Source organism: Bos mutus, chromosome 17 (genome assembly GCF_027580195.1).
Source record: "Bos mutus isolate GX-2022 chromosome 17, NWIPB_WYAK_1.1, whole genome shotgun sequence".
Classification (NCBI taxonomy): domain Eukaryota; kingdom Metazoa; phylum Chordata; class Mammalia; order Artiodactyla; family Bovidae; genus Bos; species Bos mutus.
In genome coordinates this window covers 55,443,978-55,470,371 of record NC_091633.1, presented here as the reverse complement: position 1 = coordinate 55,470,371, position 26,394 = coordinate 55,443,978, and the positions used below count along the sequence as shown (strand labels likewise).

Here is a 26,394-nt window from a genome sequence, read left to right as displayed (position 1 = left end):
TGGGTCAGGAAGATCCCCTGGAGGAGGGCATGGCAACCTACTCCAGTGTTCTTGCCTGGAGAATTCCATGGACAGAGGAGCCTGGCGGGTTACAGTCCATGGGGTCACAAAGAGTCAGACACGACTGAGCAGGAGCACAGAAGCACACAATAGTGTTGATAACTAACATTTATACAGCACTACTCAGCCAGGCTTCACTCTCAGACTTTATGTGCATTTAATTTACCTAAGGCACACAGCGGCAAAGTTGGAGTTTGAACTCAAGCACCCTGGAAGCAAGAGTGTGAAGTTACTATGATGCTTTATTATCTGTGTGCTTACTATTAATACCCTCATTTTCAGTTAAAGAGATGGTGGCTCAGAAAAGTTAAGCAACATGCTGGAATATTCATTTTTAGCAAGTCAGAATATATCTGTTATTCAACTGAAAGGCAGTTTATCCATGCTGGGCCCAGGATTCAGATAAAGTTTGTCTCAGAAGCACATCCTTTTTCATTATTCTGTGCTTAAGGATAGCAAACAGATTTTTTTTTTTTTTAGGGAAGAAGGAGGTGTTGATTTTTAATTACACAAATAATACATAAATACATCCTGCGTTTTAAAAAAGTGAACAAAGAAACTTGCATGGTGGTCCAGTGGTTGAGACTCCAAGCCTCCATTGCAGGGGGTGCAGGTTCAATCCCTGGGCAGGGAACTAAAATCCCATATGCCATGCAACATGGCCAAAAAAATAAATATATAAAAGCAATAAAATTTTTTATTTTTAATTTTTTGGTTTTTTTAATATAAATTTATTTATTTTAATCGAGACTAATTACTTTACAATATTGTATTAGTTTTGCCATACATCAACATGAATCCGCCACGGATAATATTTTTTAAAAGTAAGCAAAATAAAATAAAAAAGTGAAACAATCCACACAAGACTAGAGACATTTCGACCCTCTCCTAATCTTTTCTGTTCCAAAGTAACTACTTAGTATCATTGGTATCTATCAAAAGGGAGATTTTTTTTTAATGACCTTTGGACAAAATAAGGAGAAGAAAAAAAAAAAAAAAGACAGATTCTACATGTAGAAAGGGGTCAAGGAATTTTTGCTGTAAACATCTTTGCTGCAGCCAGTTTCACTGTACAACTAAGTGGCCATAAGGCTGTTTTAACATGAGAGATAAAAATACTTAGTTGACAGTCATGACACTAGAAAAGGATAACAAGTCAGTGCTTGTAAATCCTTTGATGAGCATGGCATCTGGTCCCTTCACTTCATGGCAAATAGATGGGGAAACAGTGGAAACAGTGACAGGTTTTATTTTCTTGGGCTCCAAAATCACTGCAGATAGTGACTGCAGCCATGAAATTAAAGAACACTTGCTCCTTGGGAAAACAAGCTATGATCAACCTAGACAGCATACTAAAAAGCAGAGACATCACTTTGCCAACAAAGGTCCATCTTGTCAAGGCTATGGTTTTTCCGGTGGTCATGTGTGGATGTAAAAGTTGGACCATAAAGAAAGCTGAGTGCTGAAGAATTGAGGCTTTTGAACTGTCGTGTTGGAGAAGACTCTTGAAAGTCCCTTGGACTGCAAGGAGATCCAACCAGTCAATCCTAAAGGAAATGAACTCTGAATATTAATTGGAAGGACTGATGCTGAAGCTGAAACTCCAATACTTTGGCCACCTGATGCGAAGGACTCATTGGAAAAGACCCTGATGCTGGGAAAGATTGCAGGCAGGAGGAGAAGGGGATGACAGAGGATGAGATGGTTGGATGGCATCACCAACTTGATGGACACGAGTCTGAGTAGCCTCCAGGAGTTGGTGATGGACAGGGAGGCCTGGCGTGCTGCAGTCCCTGGGGTCACTAAGAGTCAGACGTGACTGAGCAACTAAACTGAACTGAACTTGATGAGCATAGTCATCCGTCTCACTCATCAAAACTAGAAGTTTACCAAGCTATGGCAGATATAAAAGAAGTGTCTGCTAATTCACAGTGACCTTCAAGAGCACTAATAATTGATTCTTAACTAATTTGGGTACGACAGCTTCTCCTCTCAGGCTGTCTTTACCAAATTTATCACACAGTATTAGATATTGATGGCAAAAGGAGAATCAAGCTCCTCCTGCCCCCTGAAAAGGAAATGATTATGTGATCCCTGATGGGTATATAAGTTTCTTGAAAATGGTGAAAACATAGTCTGGCTTAGGTTAGCTTGCTAAAGGATTTGCAAAAATTGATATCTGGTTTTCCAGTGTAATGTAACCATCAACCAGTAATTATTTTTGTCTTTTATGGCAAAATGACCTTATGGTCAATTCGTTGTGGGGTAAATCTGCTTCTGGCAAACATGTTCAGGATGAAAATACCTATGTGTAGGAAGTGACAGGAATCAATATAAATATATAATTTATTTAAGCTTAGGCAAACCCCAACAAGGCAAATACTCTTCAAAATCTTGGGAAAAGGAAAGAGAGGCTTGCAGTCCATGATAGTGAAAATAGTGGAGAAGAGTACTTAGGCTTCTTAAAATGCAGTTGAGTTATTTGAGCAAAATAAACTTCACCTAGATTTCTGGGAGGAGGCTCAGAGCTGTAGTCAGTCATGCAGGTCGATTACAGCTATGGAGATGGACAAGTCAACTAGGAAAGAGAAGTTCTGTTCAAGTCTTTAGAAACTAAAGAAAGAATTCTGGAAAAGATGGGTCAGTAATTTCAGTGTCCATCCCCAGAAAGATCCCCCCTGAAATGAGTGACCAGATGAGTCTCTATGGAGTTAGAGATAAGAGATTACTATCTGAAGGCGCAAAGTAGCTGGATCTCCTTTTTCAGTGGTATTGCTGGAAGGCAGCTTTTCTAAACAAGCTGCATAGGTCACAAAGCAGCTGGTCATTGGACGTTGGAGAGTTGGAGGGAAATGGAAGCTGCTGATTCCATGACTGACTGAACCCTGCACCCAAAGCATGACAGCCAACAGAGAGTTCTCTGTACACTGGGCTTGATGTTTGACCTCTGTGGTTGTTTCCTCATTTACAAAGTAATGATTGTCAGAACTGAAAGAAATAATTCAAGTTAAGTTCCTACAGCAGTGCCTGGCTCAGAAAGTGTTAGTTATTGTTGTCTCTACAATGATTAGGAAGCCCTCTACCTGACTCAGGCAGCGATTTATACTATCAAGGTAGAGAGGCACACTAAATGTGTCAGTTACACAAAGCTGGAAGAGACGGTCAGCATGTTGGAGGACAAAAACAAGATGGAAAAAAATAATATTAGAGGAGGGAATGATTGGTAATATAAATTGATAGGGATAAATCAGAAGCCTAACATTTTTCAAAATTGTTTATTTATTTATTTGCTTATTTTTGGCTGTGCTGGGTCTTTTGCTGCACGGGGGCCTTCCGTAGTTGGGAAAAGCAGGGGCTACTCTCCTGTTTCAGAGCGTGGGCTCTAGGGCCTGTGGGCTCAGTACTTGTGGCTCAGGGACTTAGTTGCCCAGAGGCATGTGGAATCTTCCCTGACCAGGGGTCAAACCCCTTTCCCCTGCATTGGCAAGCGGATGCTTAACCAGTGGACCACCGGGAAAATCTCCAAAAGTCTTACATTTTAAGAAATGATTGTAAAAGGACTGTATGTCTGCATATACATGCACACAGTGGTTGCAGCTATGCTTTCTAGAGTCAGACAAATCTGAGTTCAAATCCTGGGCCTGCCACTTGCTGTTAATAGCTTATGGCCTTGAACACATTACTTGGGTAAGCCTGGCCTTTTTCATCTGTAAAGTTGGGATAATAAGGGTGCCCATCTCATAGAATTCTTGGGAGAGAAAGTGAAATGCACATGGAAAGAAGTGAACAGAGGGTTTGTTGTTCCATTGCTCAGTGCCTGCAGCACGTCAGGCTTTCCTGTCCTTCACAAAGTGAATGGTTCACGAATGTCTGTCGTTATTTTCATGATTAGTATGAGTCAGTGTGCAGATGTCTTGAGGTTTAGTTGACTGTGTAGTCCAACTCCAGACTGAGGAGTATAAACAGCTGAATGCAGACTTAGGCTGTATTAGGGGAAGAGTCAGGAACAGTTCCACTCTTTTCCACAGTGGACAAAAGCCATCTGGAACTCTCTGTCCAGAGGCAGACTGATGGACGCATTAACACGTAAGGTAGATGTGAGTAAAAATAAAAAAGAGTGTACAAACCATGTCATATGAGAAAGTTGAAAAAGACTTAGAGAGGTGTAGCCTGGGGAATATGAATTTGCCTTGAAAAGGTAAGATGGTGGGAAACAGGACAGCTGTCCTTAAAATCTAAGGGATTGTTGCAATGAAGATGCAGTAGACCTATTCTATTGACTTTCAAGAGTCAGGAAGAGGAATAGTCCTACGTCTTTTGTTGAGTCATAATCTCTGAGATCTGATAAGAACTGTGGAAATTTTCTTCCCCCAAAATGACATCGGCTTGTGAACACATTTTATGTTGTATGCAGTTCATGAACTTGATGAACCTGGGTCTGCAGGTTAAGGGTCCTGACTGAAGTAAAAACAACAGGAGCACTTTCAGTGTTTCTGGAATTCCCTGGTGGGATGAGATGCCTCTGGCTGGGATGAGCTCCCCATCTCTGACTCTGAGGATGTTCAAGCAGGTGCTGGATCCTCTCCTATGTGGATGTGGACATGGGAGGTCGGATGAGATAATCTCTGCTGTCCCTGTCAACCAATCCAGATCCTGTGATTCTTCTTTCCCCAAATCTCATTCATCTTGAACTCTGCGCTCTGAGGATATGTATTTACAAAGTGTTTTCTGATTCCTGAAATAACTATTGACTTTAAGGGAGGAAGTAACAAGATTCTCTTTGGATTGAAACAGTGGCGATATAATGGCAGCTGTGTGCATGCTAAGTTACTTAGTCGTGTCCGACTCTTTGTGACCCTATGGACTATAGCCCACCAGGCTTCTCTGTCCATGGGATTCTCCAGGCAAGAATACTGGAGTGGGTCGCCATGCCCTCCTCCCAGAGATTTTCCCAACCCAGGGATTGAATCTACGTCTCCTGTGGTTCCTGCATTGCAGGCTGATTCTTTACTGCTGAGCCACCAGGGAAGCCCGTAATGGCAGCTAGGTTAGGCTAAATCAAACTGAAGAACTATTTAAGAGACCAGAAGCAACTAAAAAGGATTTCTAAAATGAATAATTTGAAGCACGCTCAAACATGTATTGGTCCAGTGGTTAAGACTCCATGCTCTGAATATAGAGGGCATGGGTTCAATAGCTGGTCAGGGAACTAAGACCCCGCATGCTGCAAGGCATGGCACCAAATAAAATTAAATTTTTAAAAAATAGGCTTTAAAAACATGTATCAAGATTATTTCTGAACTCTAGCAATCATGATATTGAGGCCCAGTCACCAGCCTTTTCTTATCAGTAGTGTTAGTCGCTCAGTCATGTCCGACTCTGCGACCCCATGCATTGTAGCCCCCCAGCTCCTCTGTCCATGGAATTTTCCAGGCAAAAACACCAGAGTGGGTTGCTATTCCCTTCTCCAGGTGATCTTCTTGACCCAGGGATCAAACCCACATCTCCTACATTGGCAGGCAGATTCTTTACTGTCTGAGCCACAAGGGAAGCCCTTTGTATCAGTAACACTCATTTAATTTGTGCCAGCTGCTAATCTGCTGCTGCTACTGCTAAGTCACTTCAGTCGTGTCTGACTCTGTGGGACCCCATAGACGGCAGCCCACCAGGCTCCCCCGTCCCTGGGATTCTCCAGGCAAGAACACTGGAGTGGGTTGCCATTTCCTTCTCCAGAGCATGAAAGTGAAAAGTGAAAGTGAAGTCGCTCAGTTGTGTCTGACCCTCAGCGACCCCATGGACTGTAGCCTTCCAGGCTCCTCCGTCCATGGGATTTTCCAGGCAGGAGTACTGGAGTGGGGTGCCATTGCCTTCTCCGAGCTGCTAATCTAAGAACCTTTAATTCTCACCTTTCATGGGTCCTGTTGTCAAGACCACTGGTGAATCTTCTAATTTGTCATCCTGCCTCCTAGAGGGGAAAGTGAGATCCGGAGAGGTTCACCCTCCCAAGGGCACATGGTATCCATACAAAGACTTTGAAACCAGACATCCTCATTCCAGAGCTTTTAACACCAATCCCACACAATATCTGGGTTTCAGCTTGTAAAAGGTTGATGCTTCAAGGGGACACTAAGCCTCGGGGTGGGGTGGGGCTGTTGGGAGCACAGTACATTTCTTATTGGTACTTATGTGACTTCTAGGTGCCGCATGCCATGGGGACCTCACAGAGAAGCTCAAACTCCTGTACAAAATGCACGTCCTACCTGGTAAGTGAGCCACGCAGAGTAGCGCGTGTACCTGAGACTCTGGCCTGGCTTGATGTCTTTTTTGGTGTGACCTGTTTGCCTCTTCTTTGATATACAGAAATCACTCATTGATCACTAAGAACAAACTGAACAGTATTATTCACAGGAGTTCCTGAATCAGCAGGTGCTTGGTTCAGTGGTCATTCATTTGTCCAAAGTGTGAGCTGCAGTAATAGAGCAGACTTTTGCAAGAGAACGAATAAATAGCACTTGGTAACTCCTGGAATTCTGAGTCTAGTTGATGAGGTTTTTGAGTTCAGGTTTAAACCGGGTTGGCCACCAGTTGGAAATATCTAGCAAATACTAAAAAAGAAAGAAAGAAGAAGAGAGGGAGAGACAAAGTAGAGGGAGAGGGAGGGAGGAAGGAAGGGGGATTAGCTCTAAGGATAGAGATAGAATAAAACTATAGATTTGGGAATTATCTAAAATTCGGTTCCTTAAAGCATCATTCCATAGGATTTAGGAAAGTTTCCAAAAAAGGAAAACGTGAAGAGACCCTTTGGTTAGGGGTTGTTATAAAGGAAGATGGAGTTAGAAATGGAGGGAGCCCCTCTCCCCTAAGGTTTTTGAGGCTGCCGGTTTTCCAGGCCCCTCAATGCTGTGACTCCCCTGTGTCACTTCTTTAATAATTAAAGCACACTTTCACTGAGTCATGGCCCTGCCAATATGAGAAGTGTCTCTCCTCTCTCTCCAGAGCCATCCTCTGATCAAGACGAGCCGGATTCTGCTTTTGAAGCGACTCAGTACTTCTTTGAAGACATCACCCCAGAATGCACACATGGTAAGTGACTTTTTCTCATCAGGCCCACTCTGTTTTTGTTCTACAGAGCCCTCTGTTGTTGGAAACCAAGTTGCCCCTAAAGCTAGGCAGCCAAGGAAGTATATGAATACAGTTGCCTAATATGCTATTTTCTTTTCAGATTTTTGAACTTGAGTAACTACTGGGGTCAGGAAGATCCCCTGGAGAAGGGCATGGCAGCCCACTCCAGTATTCTTGCCTGGAGAATCCCCACGGACAGACGAGCCTGGTGGGCTACAATCCATAGCGTTGCAAAGAGTCAGATACAACTGAAGTGACTTAGCATGCATGCAGCTGCTGGAGAGTGGGTACTTTAGCCCATCAAAAGGACCATGTATGACTGGGACTTCCCCTGGTGGTCCAGTGGCTAAGACTTTGTGCTCCCAAGAAGAGGGCATGGGTTCAATCCCCGGTCAGGGAACTCAATCCTATATGCCACAACTAAAGATCCTTCATGCTATAACTAAGACCCAATTGCAGCCAAATAAACAAATAAAAGAAAAGGCATGACCTGTAGTCAGATATGCTGCTTTGTAACAGATGTAAGCAAACTTTGGACCAAATCTGGCCCACCACCTCTTTGTATGGCCTGTGATAATATAAAATGTATATTAAAAAATTAAAATACTAGAAAATGTAAATGTTACTGCCTATAAATAAAGTTTTATTGGAACACAGCCAGGAACACGGCCAAGCTCATTCAATTATATATTGCTTATGGCTGTTCTCACACTGCAGTGATAGAATTGCTTCAGATATTTGCCATTTGGCCCTTTACAGAGAAAGTTTGCCGACCCCTGCTCTGTGTGGTTGTTAGGTCAACCCAGACATGATCTGGCTCATTGGGAATACCTCCAGATTAATATGTGAACTTGCTCTGTTTTGCCATGTGTGAATCTCAGCAGCATCTTTCCACTTGCTGCTGCCATGCATTATTTACTTCATCATTATGGCAGCTTCCTGACTTCACCTGTTCGAAAATCAGTGTGAGTTGTTCCTGGGTCCTTTTGCCTCTTAAATCTTACAGTCCCTAAGTGAGCACAGCTCAGACCTGCTTTTGAACTGTGAGCACCTAAGTGATTGAGTGGAGAGGAGTGAGAGGCAGACGCAGTCTTCTTATTGACATACGTGTTTCAGGCAGGAGCTCTGGTCAGGATGCTAGCTCTGTCTAGCAGCTTCGTGTATCTGGGAGCCTCAGGGTCCTTGTGGGAACATGGGAGATGAGAGCTGTCACCTTGGGCACAGTAAGGATTTAGTGAGATAATGTAGTAAGCCTTCCAGCATCGTGTTTTATCCGACTGTATTCTTCACATTGCTAGCAATCAACCCCACCTTAGAGGTGTTTCTGTTTTCTCTTACACGTGCTAATAAACTTGTGGGTTTATCATGTAACATCCTCCTTCTTTTCTTTCTAACTCTTCTGGCAGTGGTTGGATTGGAGAGCAGAAACAAACACAGCGCAGATGATGGCTTTGTTACAGTGAGTTTAAAGCCGGACAGAGGTACAGACTTCCTCTTCTTTGTGTTGGCCTTACTGCTGGTTCAACAGTTGCTTCGTGACCTTTGAACACTAATTTCTTGGCATTTGGATTTTAGGGAAGAGGGCGAATTCTCAAGAAAATCGTAATTATCTGAGACTCTGGACTCCAGAAAATAAATCCAAAGCAAAGAATGCAAAGGATTTACCAAAATTGAATCAGGTGAGTGCTCAACAGCACAATTCATTCATTTTAAACCTTGAAGCTCTGTTTTCAGTCATAGATAAATGTAGAATAAGTATCCCTCAAAGATAATGGTAACTTGGAGCACTTATTTAGTACCTGTTTGAATGTATTTTGTCCATGCTTTTGTGCATTTAAAGTATGCTCTATTATGAGGACATGACCACCTCAGAAAATGGGAACCACAAAATATTGTGGTATTTTGAGAGTACATGCATTCTCATCCCAATCATTAAAAATACCCTCAGAGGAAAGGGAACCCTCCTACACTGTTGGCAAGAATGTAAATTGGTACAGCCACTAGGGAGAACAGTATGAAGGTTCCTGAAAAAAATTAAAAATAGAACTACCATACGACCCTGCAATCCCATTCCTGGGCATATATCCAGAGGAAAACATTATCCATAAGGATATATGCACCACACCAGTGTTCATTGCAGCACTGTTTACAGTAGCCAAGACATGGAAGCCACCTCAATGTCCATCAACATAGGGATGGGTAAAGAAGATGTAATACCTTTATACGATGGAATATTGCCCAGCCATTAAAAAGAATGAAATAATGCCATTTGCACCAACATGGATGGACCTGGAGGTTGTCATCCTGAGTGAAGAAAGTCAGACAGAGAAGGAGAAATATCATAAGACATGCCTTATATGTCATTTCTAAAAAGAAACGACACAAATGTACTTACTTACAGAACAGAAAGAGACTCACAGACTGAGAAAACAAACTTACGGTTGCCGGGGTGGCGGGGGCAGGAGGTGGGCGGGATAGTTAGGGAGTTTGGGATGGTCTTGTACGCGCTGCTATATTTAAAATTGATTATCGACAAGGACCTACTGTATAGCACATGGAACTCTGCTCAGTGTTTTGTGACAGCTTGGGTGGGAGGGTAGGGGAGAATGGATTCATGTACATGTATGGTTGAGTCCCTTTGCTGTTCACCTGAAACTATCATAATGCTGTTAATCAGCTATACCCTAAAACCAAAAAACAAAAAAAAAAGGAAAAAGGAAAAAACCCTCAGAGGGACTTCCCAGACAGTCCACATAGGAAGACTCTGTGCTTCCTATGCAGAGGACACAGATTGAATATCTGGTAGGGGAACTAAGACCCATAAGCCTCATGGTGTGCCAAAAAACATTTTAAAATACCATTAGATATTCAAAAGACAAGCTCATGCCGTTTTCAAACCACTGTACTCAGCTATAAATAGGTGTCTGACTTTTTTCCCTTAAACAGCTGAAATATAATGAGGAAGATAAAACCATGTAAATAATTTAAAATACAGGATGGGAATGCTTTTTATTAACAGAAGAAGAGAGAAATTATCTGGGTGGAGGTAGAAAACATGACTTCTGGCCAGAGAAACCAGCAGATGTGTCATGGGAGAGAGGATTTGAGCTGAACTTGGAAAACCTGGGCCGAATGCTGAAGCGTATAGGCATGAAATAAGATGAGGTCTACGATTTACTTACAAGTCAGCAAGAAAGGATAAAGGAGTTAATTAAACATTTGTATAACAAAGGAACCACTAATAAAGAGACCTGTAGTCCTGACCAAGAGGAAATCCATTTGCATCTCCATTTGCAGGTTCAAATCCTGCTTGACTACAGTCATAAAGCTAGTGGTAAAGAGCCCACACGCCAATGCAGGAGACACAGGAGTTGCAGATTCAATCCCTGGGTCAGGAAGAACTCCTGGAGGAGGAAATGGTAACCCACTCCAGAATTCTTGCCTGGAGAATCCCATGGGACGGAGGAGCCTGGCAGGCTACAGTCCATAGGGTTGCAAAGAGTCAGACATGACTGAAGCGACTTAGCACACACACAATAAAGAGACTAAATCCACCATCCATCTCTTTAAATCTGCACATCCATCCACCCCACAATAGGACTTTTCTGGGATTTTGCAGGAGTCCTGATATTAAATGGCTTTGCAGTCCACTTGGGTCCTGGCTCTATACTCCCTATGACATGGTCATGGTCTTGTGTTTTCCCTGATCACTTTTCAGGGGCAATTTATCGAGCTTTGTAAGACGATGTACAACATGTTCAGCGAGGACCCCAACGAGCAGGAGCTGTACCACGCCACAGCCGCGGTGACCAGCCTCCTGCTGGAGATTGGGGAAGTGGGCAAGCTCTTCGCTCCCCAGCCTGCCAAGGAGGGCGGGGGTGGGGGCAGCGGGCCGGCCGGCCACCAGAGCCTCCCCGGCAGCGTGCTGTTCCCCAAGAAGGGGCCGAGCCAGCCTTACGTGCCCGAAGCCACGGAGCCCCTCCCGGCCAGCTTGGCCGGGGCCAGTGAGGAGCACTCCCTGGGCGGACAGATGGAGGACATCAAGCTGGAGGATTCCTCGCCCCGGGACCACGGGGCCTGCTCCTCCATGCTCATCTCCGACGACGATACCAAGGACGACAGCTCCATGTCCTCCTACTCGGTGCTGAGTGCCGGCTCCCACGAGGAGGACAAGCTGCACTGCGAAGACATTGGCGAGGACACGGTCCTGGTGCGCAGCGGCCAAGGCACCGCGGCGCTGCCCCGAAGCACCAGCCTGGACCGGGACTGGGCCATCACCTTCGAACAGTTCCTGGCCTCTCTCCTGACCGAGCCGGCCCTGGTGAAGTACTTCGACAAGCCCGTGTGCATGATGGCCAGGATCACCAGTGCAAAAAACATCCGGATGATGGGCAAGCCCCTCACCTCCATCAGTGACTATGAGATCTCGGCCTTGTCTGGCTGAATCCGGCATCTTCTCTGGGGGGCGGGGAGCGGGGTCTTTTTTTATGTTCTGTGTTGGGGCTTCAGTCTTCCTTTTAAATTAAATATTTATTAGTACCCGGCTTGAAGCCTAGTGTTTTCATAATATAATACAATGAAAAGCTGTTGGAGAAATACTTAAACACCTCCGTGTAGGTACAGTTCCGCTCTCGTTGGGGGGAGGGCGATTTACCAGAATGCAGTGAATTCCAAAAAAAAAAAAAGATGAATCTGTCCGTGATATGTGTGTATTTATAACTTCTTAATCTTGCTGTTGAGCTGTATACATAGTGCTGTTTAAACGCTAAATAAGGCAGCAGCTGTTGTGTATTCGGGCTTTTTGAATAAAATTAGAGCTGTAAGGAAAGTGAAATGCCACAGAGAGAGAGAATGTTCTTAAATGGCATAGGCATTGTCAGCTGGGGTAAATTCTGTACCACTTTAAGGGAGCATTAAAGCTATTTTTTAAGATTTGAAATATATTTCATAAAAGTCCTCTATTCAAAAAGCATATTCTGCAGGCATTCCCATTTGAGGTTCTAAGCAGTTAGGAAAGTATATGTGATTTTTATGTGATGCCAGAATAACACCTCTGTTTGATCAGTTTGGGCAAATACCAGACGAAATTGCATTGAAAAATTGATGATTTAAGTCAGCTGGCCGGAATTCGGGGGGAAATGAACAGTCTTTTGTGACAGAGAATCTGAAAGTGGCAACAAAAATGATAAGAGGGCTCAGAATTGGGGGGGTGGGGTGGGGATGGGGCAGAGTGAAAGTACTGATGCTTCTTATACTGAATTTTCAGCTTCTTGTTACTCATTGCAAATACAGCAAAAAATAAAACGATAAACTTTACTATTTCTGTGCTCTCCATAGGTTCAAGAAATCATACCATGTATCACATATGACCATCTTTTCCAGTTAAGTCAATGTAGAGATAATGTAAAATGAAAAAAACTCTGCAAGATCACGTAACTGAATGTGTAAAGCGGAACTTGACACTTTATATAAGAGAATAGTATGCTCTATTTACTGAATGGACTTGGAAATGAAAACTGTCGCACCTGCACTTTGTATTTTCGCTTCTTTTTTTATTACTGTTACGGTTTTGTCTTTTACAGATGTTGGAGTTTTTTTCTTCTTATTGTTGAATTCATAATCATGGTCACATTTTCTTTGCATATTCAGAATATTCCTTCCAATACATTCCCTTATTTTAGAATCCATTGTGTCCTTATTTTTAGCTGTTGCTGCTGTTTTTAATTTTGTTTACAGAATGATTTTTTTAAACTGTCCAATGATGTAGTGTTAACCTCAAATAGGATAAATGTGAACAAATAAAATACATGGATACTCAAATGTGGCTTTTATCTCAGTACTTCAGTTCCTGTCTATGGTGATAACATTATTCTTTTGAACACTTTGCAGGGGAAATTATGTTCGACAACCATTTTGGCTAAGGAAACAAATTTTTATAGGCAAATATTTTGAGATAAGAAATACAGTTTGGGGAATTCCCTGGTGGTCCAGTGGTTGAGCCTTGGTGCCCCCTGTGGGGGCACAGGTTCAATCCCTGGTGTGGGCACTAAGATCCTGCAAGCTGCACAGAATGGCCAAAAAAAGAAAGAAAAGAAATACACTGTGTAGTGGTGTGCACATGAATGTAAAATAAGGAAGAGAATCACTGTTGGTCATCTAACTTTCTAACTCATCCTACATAAGTGATGAAAGGGTGAAAATCCCTCTGTAACACCATTTGGTATGTATTTCACTGAGTAGTCATTTGATTTGACTCTTAGGTTGTTATACATTATTCTGTCTATCACCTAAAGATGCCTCGGGAAATACGTTTGTAAAGTCTGATACTCTTACCTCCAAAAATCAAAGATGAGTATCAGAGGGAAATGAGCATGTGTTTAAACCCTAGATAAGTGAGTTTACTAGGGTTTTGCCAAGAGAATGCACTGGTCATAGCAAACACCCTCTTCCAGCAACACAAGAGAAGACTCTACACATGGATTTCACTAGATGGTCAATACTGAAATCAAATCGATTATATTCTTTGCAGCCAAGATGGAGAAGTTCTATACAGTCAGGGGAAAAAAAGTCCGGGAGCTGACTGTGGCACAGACCGTGAACTCCTTATTGCCAAATTCAGACTTAAATTGAAGAAAGTAGGGAAAACCACTAGACCATTCAAGGTATGACCTAAATCAAATCCCTTACGATTATACAGTGGAAGTGACAAATAGATTCAAGGGATTAGGTCTGATAGAGTGCCTGAAGAACTATGGGCAGAGGTTCGTAACACTGTACAGGAGGCAGGGATCAAGACCATCCCCAAGGAAATGAAATGCAAAAAGGCAAAATAGTTGTCTCAGGAGGCCTTACAAATAGCTGTGAATAGAAGAGAAGAGAAAGGCAAAGGAGAAAAGGAAAGATATACCCATTTGAATGCAAAGTTCCAAAGAATAGCAAGGAGAGATAAAGCCTTCCTCAGTGATCAATGCAAAGAAATAGAGGAAAACAATAGAATGGGAAAGACTAGAGATCTCTTCAAGAAAATTAGAGATACTAAAGGAATATTTCATGCAAAGATGGGCACAATAAAGGACAGAAGTGGTATGGACCTAACAGAAGCAGTAGATATTAAGAAGAGGTGGCAGGAATACACAGAAAAACTATACAAAAAAGATCTTTATGACCCAGATAATCACAATGATGTGATCACCAACCTAGAGCCAGATATCCTGGAATGCGAAGTCAGGTGGGCCTTAGGAAGCATCACTATGAACAAAGCTAGTGGAGGTGATGGAATTCCAGTTGAATTATTTAAAATCCTAAAAGATAATTCTGTGAAAGTGCTGCACTCAATATGCCAGCAAATTTGGAAAACGCAGCAGTGGCCACAGGACTGGAAAAGGTCACTTTTTTTTTTTTAGTTTGAATGGCAATTTTTATTTTATTTTTTAATTAATTTATTTATTTATTTTACTTTACAATAAAGACAATGCCAAACACTGCTCAAACTAGCACACAATTGTATTCATCTTACATGCTAATAAAGTAATACTCAAAATTCTCCAAGCTAGGCTTCAACAGTATGTGAACTGTGAAATTCCAGATGTTCAAGCTGGTTTTAGAAAAGGCAAAGGAACCAAAGATCAAATTGCCAACATCTGCTGGATCATCAAAAAAGCAAGAGAGTTCCAGAAAAACATCTATTTCTGCTTTATTGAGTATGCCAAAGCCTTTGACTGTGTGAATCACAACAAATTCTTAAAGAGATGGGAATACCAGACCACCTGACTTGCCTCTTGAGAAATCTGTATGCAGGTCAAGAAGCAACAGTTAGAACTGGACATGGAACAACAGACTGGTTCCAAATCGGGAAAGGAGTACATCAAGGCTGTATATTATCACCCTGCCCATTTAACTTATATGCAGAGTACATCATGAGAAATGCTGGGCTGGATGAAGCACAAGCTGGAATCAAGATTGCTGGGAGAAATATCAACAACCTCAGATATGCAGATGACACCACCCTTATGGCAGACAGTGAAGAGGAACTAAAAAGCCTCTTGATGAAAGTGAAAGAGGAGAGTGAAAAAGTTGGCTTGAGGCTCAACATTCAGAAAACTAAGATCATGGCATCTGGTCCCCTCACTTCATGGCTAATAGATGGGGAAACAGTGGAAACAGTGGCAGACTTTATTTTTCTGGGCTCCAAAATCACTGCAGATGGTGACTGCAGCCATGAAATTAAAAGACGCTTGCTCCTTGAAAGAAAAGTTATGACCAACCTAGACAACGTATTCAAAAGCCAGAAACATTATTTTGCCAACAAAGGTCCGTCTAATCAAAGCTATGGTTTTTCCAGTAGTCATGTATGGATGTGAGAGTTGGACTGTGAAGAAAGCTGAGTGTCGAAGAATTGATGCTTTTGAACTGTCATGTTGGAGAAGACTCTTGAGGGCCCCTTGGACTGCAAGGAGATCCAACTAGTCCCATCCTAAAGGAAATCAGTCCTGAATATTCATTGGAAGGACTGATGCTAAAGCTGAAACTCCAATACTTTGGCCACCTGATGTGAAGAACTGACTCATTTGCAAAGACCCTGATGCTGGGAAAGATTGAAGGCAAGAGGAGAAGGGGACGACAGAGAATGAGATGGCTGGATGGCATCACCGACTCAATGGACATGAGTTTGAGTAACTCCGGGAGTTGGTGACAGACAGGGAGGCCTGGCATGCTGCAGTCCATGGCGTTGTAAAGATTCGGACACAACTGAGCAACTGAACTAAGTGAGAGGAGCCAGACTTTTCCATTATCATTGAGAACAGAATTATAAATGAACAATACATCACCCTGAAAACATGTTTCTCTTGATGCTCTGTTGTAATACTGTCCTTATTTGTTCAAACAGCTCACAATGGTTTTATCCCAGCGTCAATATATTTTACAATGGCAATTTCTAGTCTGTTTGCTTCTAAAGGCTACACGTGGAGGAGCCCTGAGCCCTTGAGTTGGTTATTGCCAGTTCAACCTATGAGTCCATCTTGTTAGCGTCTTCCTTCTCTGGCCTCCAGAAGGCAAACAGGGCATTTCAAACAGCATTAAACTTCCTCTCAAGTTTCTAATGGTTGTGTTATGTCTTTTTAGTATTTCTATGGGTTATTCTCTTTGATTTCAGTGTATTATGAGTGACCATCTTCTTTGAATGGTCACTTCCGCTGTGATGCTAATAACTATCACACCATCCCCAACGATGGGCTCAATGTCTCTATGGTAATAGACTTGATCTGCCATCCCAGTGGGCTTCCAGCCCCAGAGCACTGGGCACCGGCCTTAGTGAAGCTTTCAGATTCACATATGTGTGCTAAGTCATTACATTTGTGTCCAACTCTTTGAGGCCCTGTGGACTATAGCCCTCCAGGCTCCTCTATCCATGGGATTCTCCAGGAAAGAATACTGGAGTGGGTTGCCAATTCCTCCTCCAAGGGATCTTCCCAACCCAGGAATCGAACCTCATGTCTCTTGCCTCTCCTGCATTGGCGTGTGGGTTCTTTACCACTGGCGCTACCTGGGAAGCCCAGAGCTTTCATATATGAAAATTCAAAAGAGAAATTTACTGCTGGGGGAAAGGGAGAGAGACCATATGGAGCCTGAATGCTGGGGAAATGAGTGCCCCCAGAGAAACCACAGATGTAGCCATATCCTCCCATCGTGCATTACTTCAAGTCTGGGTGGGAGGTGGGTAAGCTGTGTGCACATGCCACCATGGGAGCCACGGACAACGAGAAGGTTCACTGCCAACAGCATCCTCATCCCCACCAAAGGATGCAGACCGGGAACCCTGGCGGCCACGCAGAGGGCAACTCCCAGTACGTTCCTGTCCTAGTCAGTAGCGAGGGTGGCTAGACGTCTCCTCACTCCCCTGTCCCCAGACATGGAGCAGCTTGTCCTGGTTTCTGACAGAAGCTTTGTCAAGAGGACTTCAACTCAGAGCTCACTCAGTTCAGGAATCTACCAGTGAACCTCGTGGGGAGTCCTGGTCACTGCCTCATTCTATACCTCCTCTGTGTGTTCTTCATGACCCATCCTACAAGACGGCTCTTTTGTTACAGCATCAACTTCTAACCTGAAAAGAATAGCAGTTGATGTGGTGAGTACAAAGCATTTCATGCTGTTTTCTGCTTTAAAATGACTCGTTTACCTAATGTTTCAGGCCCTATGTCTTTTGTTTAAGATATTCTTGACAGTCCAATTCTTTAAAAAAAAAAAAAATGCTTACACAGCCAGACAAAGGAATTTATAAGGAGACGCAAAGTGAGGAGAGGAGGTGGGGCCTGGGAAGCTGTCCCTGTGAGCTTAGGACTGGCTCAGATGGAGACATCTGGGTCTGCTCAGTGTCTCTGGGAGTAGATGGCTGAGGGCCAAGCTGTGGACTATTTGGACTTCCTGGATTCACAACTGCTTCCCCTCCTCTACTTCACAGGGAGACCAAGATCTGTAAACAAAAATCCTGTAGCTGTTCTTAGAATTCCTCAAGGGCAAAGTATTGGCTAGACTAATGCCAGGACCGGGTTGACAATAATCTATTGTTTAGTGAATTCACTTATTTTATGACTGAATACCGTGTATCAGATTCTGTCACACTTCAGAAACTAGACTCCTTTCTCCTCATAACCTGTCCGCCTTTGTTATTTCTTAGTTTAATTGGTAATACCAATATCCATCCAGTACCTGAAGCCAGAGACGAGTCATCTTTGATTCCTCCTGCCTGCCTATGACCCACCTCCAGTTACTGAAGTCAATCCATTGTTTCTTTCTGAGCACCTTTTAATCTGTGTTCCTCTATCTATTCTCAGTTATACTTTCTTAGTTCAGCTCTGTATTCATCTGAATGTCCAAGAGGGTTTTATTAGACTCATATTGATATTTGATCTATCCTCCTCACTGCAGTGTGGAAGACCCAGGTTCCATCTGTGGGTTGGTAAGAGCCCCTGGAGAAGGGAATGGCTACCCACTCCAGTATCCTTGGCTGGAGAATTCCATGGACGGAGGAACCTGGTGGGCTACAGTCCATGGGGTTGCAAAGAGTTGGACATGACTGAGCGTGTCTTGCATTGATTGGCAGGTGGATTCTTTACCACTAGCACCACCTGGGAAGCCCGGATGGAAGATTATCTGTGGATTTATAGTCCCTGACTCTGGCAGCTCCAAGGTGACTCTCCTTAATTGGGGTCTATTTCCCCAATGACTTAGCAGTAAAGAATCCACCTGCAGTGCAGAAGGCACAAGAGACACGGATTCAATCCCTGGGTTGGGAAGATCCCCTGGAGAACGAAATGGCTACCCACTCCAGTGTTCTTGCCTGGAAAATCCCATGGACAGAGGAGCCTGGCAGGGCTATAGCCCATGGGGTCGCAAAGAGTCGGACACGACTGAGCATGCTTGTATATATTCTTTTACCAGTCGGAAGGCAGCCATCAGAGTAGACCTCTGGCTATCGGTTAGTCTGAGTGGGATAAAGATTTGATTACAGTACAGGTTGCTGGATTGTAGCCAGTCTATCTACCCTTCATACCCTCTAGTTACTCTTCTAAGCTGATGCTTACACAGTCTTTCTAAACCTTCAGTGTAATCACGTTTTCTTCGACTTCAAATCTCTTCAACTTCCTACACCATAATATGTGCTCATATTGCATCTGACTCTTTGCAATCCCGTGGGCTGTAGCCCACCAGGCTCCTCTGTCCATGGAGTTTCCCAGGCAAGAATACTGGAGTGGGTTGCCATTTCCTTCTCCAGGGGATCTTCCCGACCCAGAGATCAAATTCCTGTCTCCTGCATTGGCCGATGGATTCTTTAGCACTCAGCTGCTAGAGATGTCTGATTTTAAAAAAGTATATAAAAATGTTTATAATTAAGTTACTGCTTGTTTCTCTATAGACTAACTTCTCAGCACTTATTGATATTCCAAGGGGCATGGAACGTAAAATATATGAGGGATAAAATTTATTTTTCCCATTTGCTGGTTTTTGTATATGATTTACAGCTTCCTTTGTCATACTGTCAACATCTATGAACCATGTGCAATATTTCAGTCCCTCCAACAACTCCTGCCCCAAATTTAGACCTAAGAATGAGAAATAGAGGATAGTATAGACATTTGAAGTTTTGCACATCTTGATATGAAACAATATATGTTATGAAATTTCATCAAAAGACAAAAAGAAGGTTTAGCATCACATATTGGGACATTCTTCCTCTGTAATTTGTATTGAAACGTCAGCCATTTCCAGCGTAATACAACACAATATCTCTTCTCAATATGAGAAAGACCTGTATGTCAGAACAAGGGGAAAATAAGGGAGAGACATTTGAATTCACTGGATCCTTCTTGGAGAAATCAATCAAAGAGATGTTCATTTAAGCTGAGAAGACCTTTGAGAGAGTCTATGAGAAAAAAAGCGTAATATATTTTACACTATATATTAATGTATATAATTAATTAACGTAAATAATTAAATATATTAATGCTGGTAATAACCCAGCATTACCCTGGGTTATTTCTTCAAGAGCTGGTAACATAAAGAAGATGCAGCATGCAATAAGGGAATTTGTGATACCTGCTTAAGTGAAGTTAACAATCAGGTATACTGACTTCTTTAAGCAACACATGAGATGCCTTTGAAAATGAAGTAGAAGATGGAGTCGCTTTAAAAATACACACAAGTTGACATGGAGGTTTCAGAATCTCCTTTCGAATTCCATTTTCTTTCCAAATGGGCAGAGCAAGAAGAATGATTTTTAGGGACTTCCCTGGTGGTCGGTGGTTAAGAATCCACCTTCCAGTGCAGGGGACATAGATTTGATCCCTGATTGGTCGGGGAACTAAGATCCCATGGTGCCTCAGGGCAACTAAACTTGTACACCACAACTGGAGAGAAGCCTGCACGCCAAATGAAAGATCCTTCATGCCACAACTAAGACCCAATGTGGCCAAAGAAATACCTAAATATTTTTTTAAAAACTGGGAAAGTCTTAGTGTTTAATTTGCTGTTGTTTAGTCACTAAGTAGTGTTCGACTCTTGCAACCCCATGGATTGTAACGCCCCAGGTTCCTCTGTCCATGGGATTTTTCAGGCAAGAATACTGGAGTGGGTTGCCGTTTCCTTCTCCAGGGGATCTTCTCAACCCAGGGATAAAACCCAGGTCTCCTGCACTGGCGGGCGGGGTCTTTACCACTGAGCCACCAGGGAAGCCCTTTCCTTTATTAACAAACTTCTATTTCCCTCATGGTAATATTATTGTGAGATTGAAGCTCATTTGTCCTACAAAGTTTTACACACATCTATGTATATACACCAGAGAAGGCCATGGCACCCCACTCCAGTACTCTTGCTTGGAAAATCCCATGGATGGAGGAGCCTGGTAGGCTGCAGTCCATGGGGCCGCGAAGAGTCGGACACGACTGAGCGACTTCACTTTCACTTTTCACTTTCCTGCATTGGAGAAGGAAATGGCAACCCACTCCAGTGTTCTTGCCTGGAGAATCCCAGGGACAGGGGAGCCTGGTGGGCTGCCATCTATGGGGTCGCACAGAGTCGGACACAACTGAAGCGACTTAGCAGCAGCAGCAGCAGCAGCAGAATGTATATACACGCACTTTTTTTTTTTTTTTCTTTTTAAAATTCTTTTCCTATTTAGGTTATGACAGAATACTAAGCAGAGTTCCCTGGGCTATACATTAGGTCTTTGTTGGTTGTTTATTACATACACACATTTTAAAAAGTAGATCAAACTAAAAGTATTCCCTGATTTCATTTTTTTCTAAGTGTCAGAGAGATTGTTCCATATCAGTTTAAATTTAATTCACTTATTTTAATGGCAGGATAGTTTCCATAGAAAGAGAGTGTTCTATATTTTATTTAACCACATACTCTGACCCCCTCCCAGCTAATGGACTTTCCACTATGATAGATTCGTTTTATTATAAACACTGTGTCAATGAATATCATTGCAAAGAGATTTGGATCATATGTAGGAATATTTATTTTGGACAGGATTGAAGGAGAAAAAGCATGGGATTGAAGCATATACCCATGAACACTGTAACAAACCCTGCCAAGTTCCTTCCCAAATAATTCACTTGTTCACACTCCCATCAACAACCAGGGCTCTCTCCTCACACACGTTCACTGACATTGGAAGTTAACCATCTTCCAATTTTTACTAATCTGATAGATAAAAGATGATATTTCATCTCAATTTGGATTTCTATCATAGTAGGGAAGTTGAATATTTTTTGAAGTATTTACTGGTTCTCTCAATTTCTTTTGTATTTCTCTTCTACATTTTGGTGTCATGCATTCTATAATCGTGTGTCATTTTCTTAGGCTCCAATTCTGTTACCCGTTTTCTATCTGACTTCTGTTCTTTATTTGTCTAGTTGTAAATGCCACTCATTATGGCAACGATGAGAGAATACAATGAAAGACAGTGAGGAGGTTATTAAGTGTAATGAATTGCTTCACCCTCTCTGAAGACCAATGACCTTCGAAATAAGAGGAGTATTTTTTAATTTCTTTCTTCTTCTTCTTCTTTAGTCTTAATAGCCACTTGTATTTGCCACAGAGCAAACCTGATGCAAAATCTCTGCTTAGTTGCTTCCCACACACTTAATAACTATTCTACTGTATCCCACTAGAGGGTAATGTTGGGCTAAAGACCAATCCCTGTGACTAACTTTGAGGCCCACATTCAACATATTCTGGTTAAAGTTTTACATGTCTAATAAAAACGAAAAGGATACATTGCCCTTAACTGCTCAATACAGTTAGGGCAGAAAAGGAGGGCAGAGCTGTGAATTCAAGTGTAATAACTCAAAGCATATCAAGAAAAGCTTGATAGAAAGCAGATGCTCAGGTCACACTCTGCAGAGACAATGTCAGGAAGCCAAAGGATCAAAGGAAGAAAAGATTACGTGCAGGAGAGATGATGTCCTCCATGAGGCAAACATTACCTAACATGAAATATCTCCAGAGGATTTTCTTTCTGCTTAGGATGTGGTTTCCTCTGGGGTTCATGGCCTTAAACTGGCAATATTCCCTTACACAGCCATGCCAGGGCCAGGAGGTCCCCAGGGGCTCAGTGCCCTTGGCTAGCACACCTCTGCCACCTCCCATTGGGCTGGCCTGAATCACAGATGACTTCTGGTGGCCTCCCCTGACAGTCAGAAGCTCAGGAAAATTATGTACAAAAATCATGTCCCAAAGCTCAGTCCCGGTCATCCTCCAAAAGGTCCTGCCCCTCTCCAAAGGCGCTTCAGTCTACCGCACTTTGTATTTTCTCTGAAAAAGAGACGCTTGTAAAAGCTCCGTTAAAAACATGAAAGGTCTGATTGAAGAAACAAAGGTTAAAACGATCCACGTGCAATGAGACAGTCATTCAAAAAGTAAACAGTGCTACTTCTAAAATAATAAAACCTTAACCTTGACAGAGGGCTCAATGCCAAGTGGCCCTTCTACCAAGAAAGCTCACAGACAGCGACACCTGCAGACAAAGCTGGGTAATGCTCTTTCTCAGTTTGGCAAGGGCGGGCGGGCGTGGGGGACAGAAAGAAGAGAGAGAAACGGGAAAGAAAGACGGATAAGTTCACTGTGTAAAATAGCTAGGCCAGGTTTCAAAATCGGTGAGTCTAGTCCCCTTGGAAATGTCCACGTCCTATTTCCGATTGGCACCTCTGGCTGTGATGGTCAGGGAAGGGGTGGCGCTGACTGAGTCAGGACCAGCAGGTGGGATGACCACGGGCTTACCTTCCCTCATACATTCTCTACTGCTCTCCCTCCCCCATCTTACAGACGGAGCCTTTGGAAACCGGAGGAGATCCTCCACTCCCAGTTTAAAGTCTCTAACCTGAGCGCTTGGGGGTAAAAAAGAAGAAGGAGTCGACGAAGCAGAGGGTGGGTCAGTGGAACCACCTCTTATGGGAAGAAGCATCTCCCCGCCACACAAACCTCTGCCCTTTCCTACTGACTCCCTTTTCTATCTTCCCTCTCTCCTCCCCTCTGATTGCAGCTGCCATGGAAACTGTGGGAATAAAAGCAAACCTGGAGAGTTTAGAGACCCTTCAGGTTCCTAAGAGGAATGAATTAAGAAATTCAGTAAAACCACTCGATGAAGCTAAGCTTGTGGACAGACTTGGCCCCAGTCATCTGTCCCTTCCCCCTGCCTGTATTAAAAAATATATATTATTTAATATAATACTACCTGAAAAATGTCACGAATCAGAGAGCCACTTGGGTTCAGTCCTGTCCCCAGACACGAGCATTTAGTGTCCTGTCTTGGGCCCCATGCTTTGTCCACCATGTGAGTCCTAGAGCTCCCTACCCACCGCTCCAGGAGGACCATGGAGACTGGTGTGTGGAATTACATTACCTTCACCGTCTCCATCACACCCCAGATCTGACCCTGTTATTCTCGGCCGAATCTTTTTCCCCATCCTGCTGAGATGTGGGCACCCTAGAGCACCAAGGTGCCTGTGAGTTGCTGTTGGGAAGACTGTTTACAGAGCTATGATGTATAAGCTGAGGTGTCACACCATATGCACAACGCCTCTCCTGTGAGAAATGGGGGGTGATAAGTTGTGTTCTCAATCTCCAATTCATGTCCCATTGACTGTAGCCCACCAGGCTCCTCTGTCCATGGGATTTCTCAGGCAAGAATACTGGAGTGGGTAGCCATTCCCTTCTCCAGGGGATCTTTCCCACCCAGGGATTGAACTCAGGTCTCCTGTGTTTCAGGCAGATTCTTTACCATTGGATACTTTGCGGTATGTTGAGGCATGTGTTAGGCATAAATACTGAATCAAGGTTTCTATTTGAAAATTGCTAGTGGTGTTGGAGAAGACTCTTGAGAGTCCCTTAGACTGCAAGGAAATCCAACCAGTCCATTCTAAAGGAGATCAGTCCTGGGTGTTCTTTGGAAGGAATGATGCTAAAGCTGAAACTCCAGTACTTCGGCCACCTCATGTGAAGAGTTGACTCACTGGAAAAGACTCTGATGCTGGGAGGGATTGGGGGCAGGAGGAGAAGGGGACGACAGAGGATGAGATGGCTGGATGGCATCACTGACTCGATGGACGTGAGTTTGAGTGAACTCCGGGAGTTGGTGATGGAGAGGGAGGCCTGGCGTGCTGCAATTCATGGGGTCGCAAAGAGTCGGACACGACTGAGGGACTGAACTGAACTGAACTGAACAGTGCTTTTCTCTACAGCCTAGATGGGAGCATTTCCCCAGGCAGCCTTCCGTCCCCGGCTGCTTGTGTCTGAGTATTTCTCCTTATCACACACTAGACAGATGGGGGCAGGTGTCCCCCTCTCTCCTCACTGTGACCACAGGCCACCTCTCTCTCAAGAAACATTAGAGTTCATTTAAAAACGGAAATTTAAACTTCTCTGCCTCTTCTCACTATTTACAATAAGAAGAAGCCATTTTGTTTTTAACTGGCAGTAATCGTGACTCAATTTGTACCAATGATATTGAAATATAAGCTTCTGGCTAGAGGATATGGTACAACCTAATTAGTTTCACAGAGATTTTGATTTAGAATGCCTCATATACGAAAACCAAAAATTCAGAAAATGTATGCAAAAGATGCTTTACTTGTTTCAGATCATTTGATATTCATAAAGATTTCTAGTACAAATCAATTTTTACAATCCAGATAAACTAATTTATGTTTAAAGGTATGAATCTATTTTAATTTTTATAGTTAAACAATAACTTCTAATACTATAAGGATCAAGCATCTGCTCACCCTTCTTAATCTTTAAAAAGATATGTTGTTAACTATATGATTCTACTTCTGGGACAATAGATGATCTGTGTCAGATTGACTCTATTCAAGAACAGCTAGAAAAGCTGGATAAAATACCAAAGCTGAAAACAAAGAAACTATGAAGGCATGAGGGAATGATCAAGGCAGCTAGGACTTCAGGGACTAAGGTCCTGGAAAGAATGACTGTGCATGGAGGTGATCCCAATGTGCATGGAGATGTTTAGCTTTTCTCCTTAGAATAAGGTAAAGAGGTGCAAGGTAAACAGGCTGAGAAGCCAAGCAAAAAACAGTGGTGGCGAAGAGGCGAAAGTGCTGAGCAGAGTTTTCAGTGGTCTCTCTCAGGCTGCAGAGACAAAAACTGGAGTGCAGGAATGACGTGGCAGCAAGGCCTTGAGGAGCCCAGACCCTGGAGAGGATGTGAGCAATGAGAAGTAAATTCTATGCTGGTTACTCCTTTGCCTTCGAGGTTTCTTCTGATTCCCAAGCAGCATGTGGGTGACGTAAATCAGAGAAAGACAAGTATCGTATCACTCACATGTTGAATCTATTAATAAAAAATGATAAAGGGACTTTGCCGATGGTACAGTGGTTGTGACCTGTACTCCCACTGTGAGGTGGGGAGGGGAGAGGGGGGCATGGGTTCAATCCCTGGTCCAGGAACTAGGATTCTGCATGCCACGTGGCACAGCCAAAAAATAAATTTAAAATATTAAAAACTTTTAAATGATAAAAACGAAATTATTTACAAAACGGAAATAGACTCTGAGACGAAGAAAACTAGCTTATGGTTACTCGATGGGAAAATCGGGGAGACGGATGCTAACAAACAAGGACTAATATATAGCACAGAGAGCTGTATTCAATCCTGTAATAACAATGTATAATGGAAAAATATCTGAAAATGATTTATATATATATAGGTGAATCACTTTGCTGTATACCTGAAACAGTGTAAATCAATTATACTTGAATTTAAAGAAAAGAAATTTTGAACCAGAGAATTTAGCAAAGAAGCTAAACAAGGCACATGTCACAATGGCAATAGCCCAGAAACCTGGAGCAGAGCGTTAAGGGACAGTTTCTAAGTAAACCTCCACGCAAGCTATTTCATTATGAAATCTAGCAGGGCAAAGAAAGCCCCCCTGGAGAGCCATCAAAAGGTCATTCTAAAGAATCTCCTTAAAAAAAAAACTAGGAAAAAAACCACCGTATGACCCAGCAATCCCACTACTGGGCATTACACTGAGGAAATCAAAATTAAAAAAGACACATGTACCCCAATATTCACTGCAGCACTATTTACAATAGCTAAGACTTAGGAGCAGTCTAGATGTCCATTGACAGATGAATGGATAAAGAAGCTGTGGTACATATATACAATGGAATATTACTCAGCCATAAAAAA

The 26,394-nt window shown here is 42.9% G+C and overlaps 1 protein-coding gene across 2 annotated transcripts in view; it reads left to right on the top strand.

Annotated features, from left to right (window-relative positions):
- TBC1D9 (TBC1 domain family member 9) overlaps nucleotides 1–13,006 on the top strand; it is a 129,599-nt gene extending 116,593 nt beyond the window's left edge. Inside the window, exons 17-21 of one of the 2 annotated variants that reach the window (XM_070386568.1) lie at nucleotides 6,258–6,323; nucleotides 7,057–7,143; nucleotides 8,589–8,663; nucleotides 8,758–8,861; nucleotides 10,901–13,006. In XM_070386568.1, coding sequence (XP_070242669.1) covers nucleotides 6,258–6,323; nucleotides 7,057–7,143; nucleotides 8,589–8,663; nucleotides 8,758–8,861; nucleotides 10,901–11,626 — 1,058 coding nt within the window. In that variant the 3' untranslated portion in view covers nucleotides 11,627–13,006. The remainder of the gene's footprint in view (nucleotides 1–6,257; nucleotides 6,324–7,056; nucleotides 7,144–8,588; nucleotides 8,664–8,757; nucleotides 8,862–10,900) is intronic. The other variant, XM_070386569.1, reaches the window with a different exon arrangement.
- Nucleotides 13,007–26,394: the final 13,388 nt, after the last annotated feature.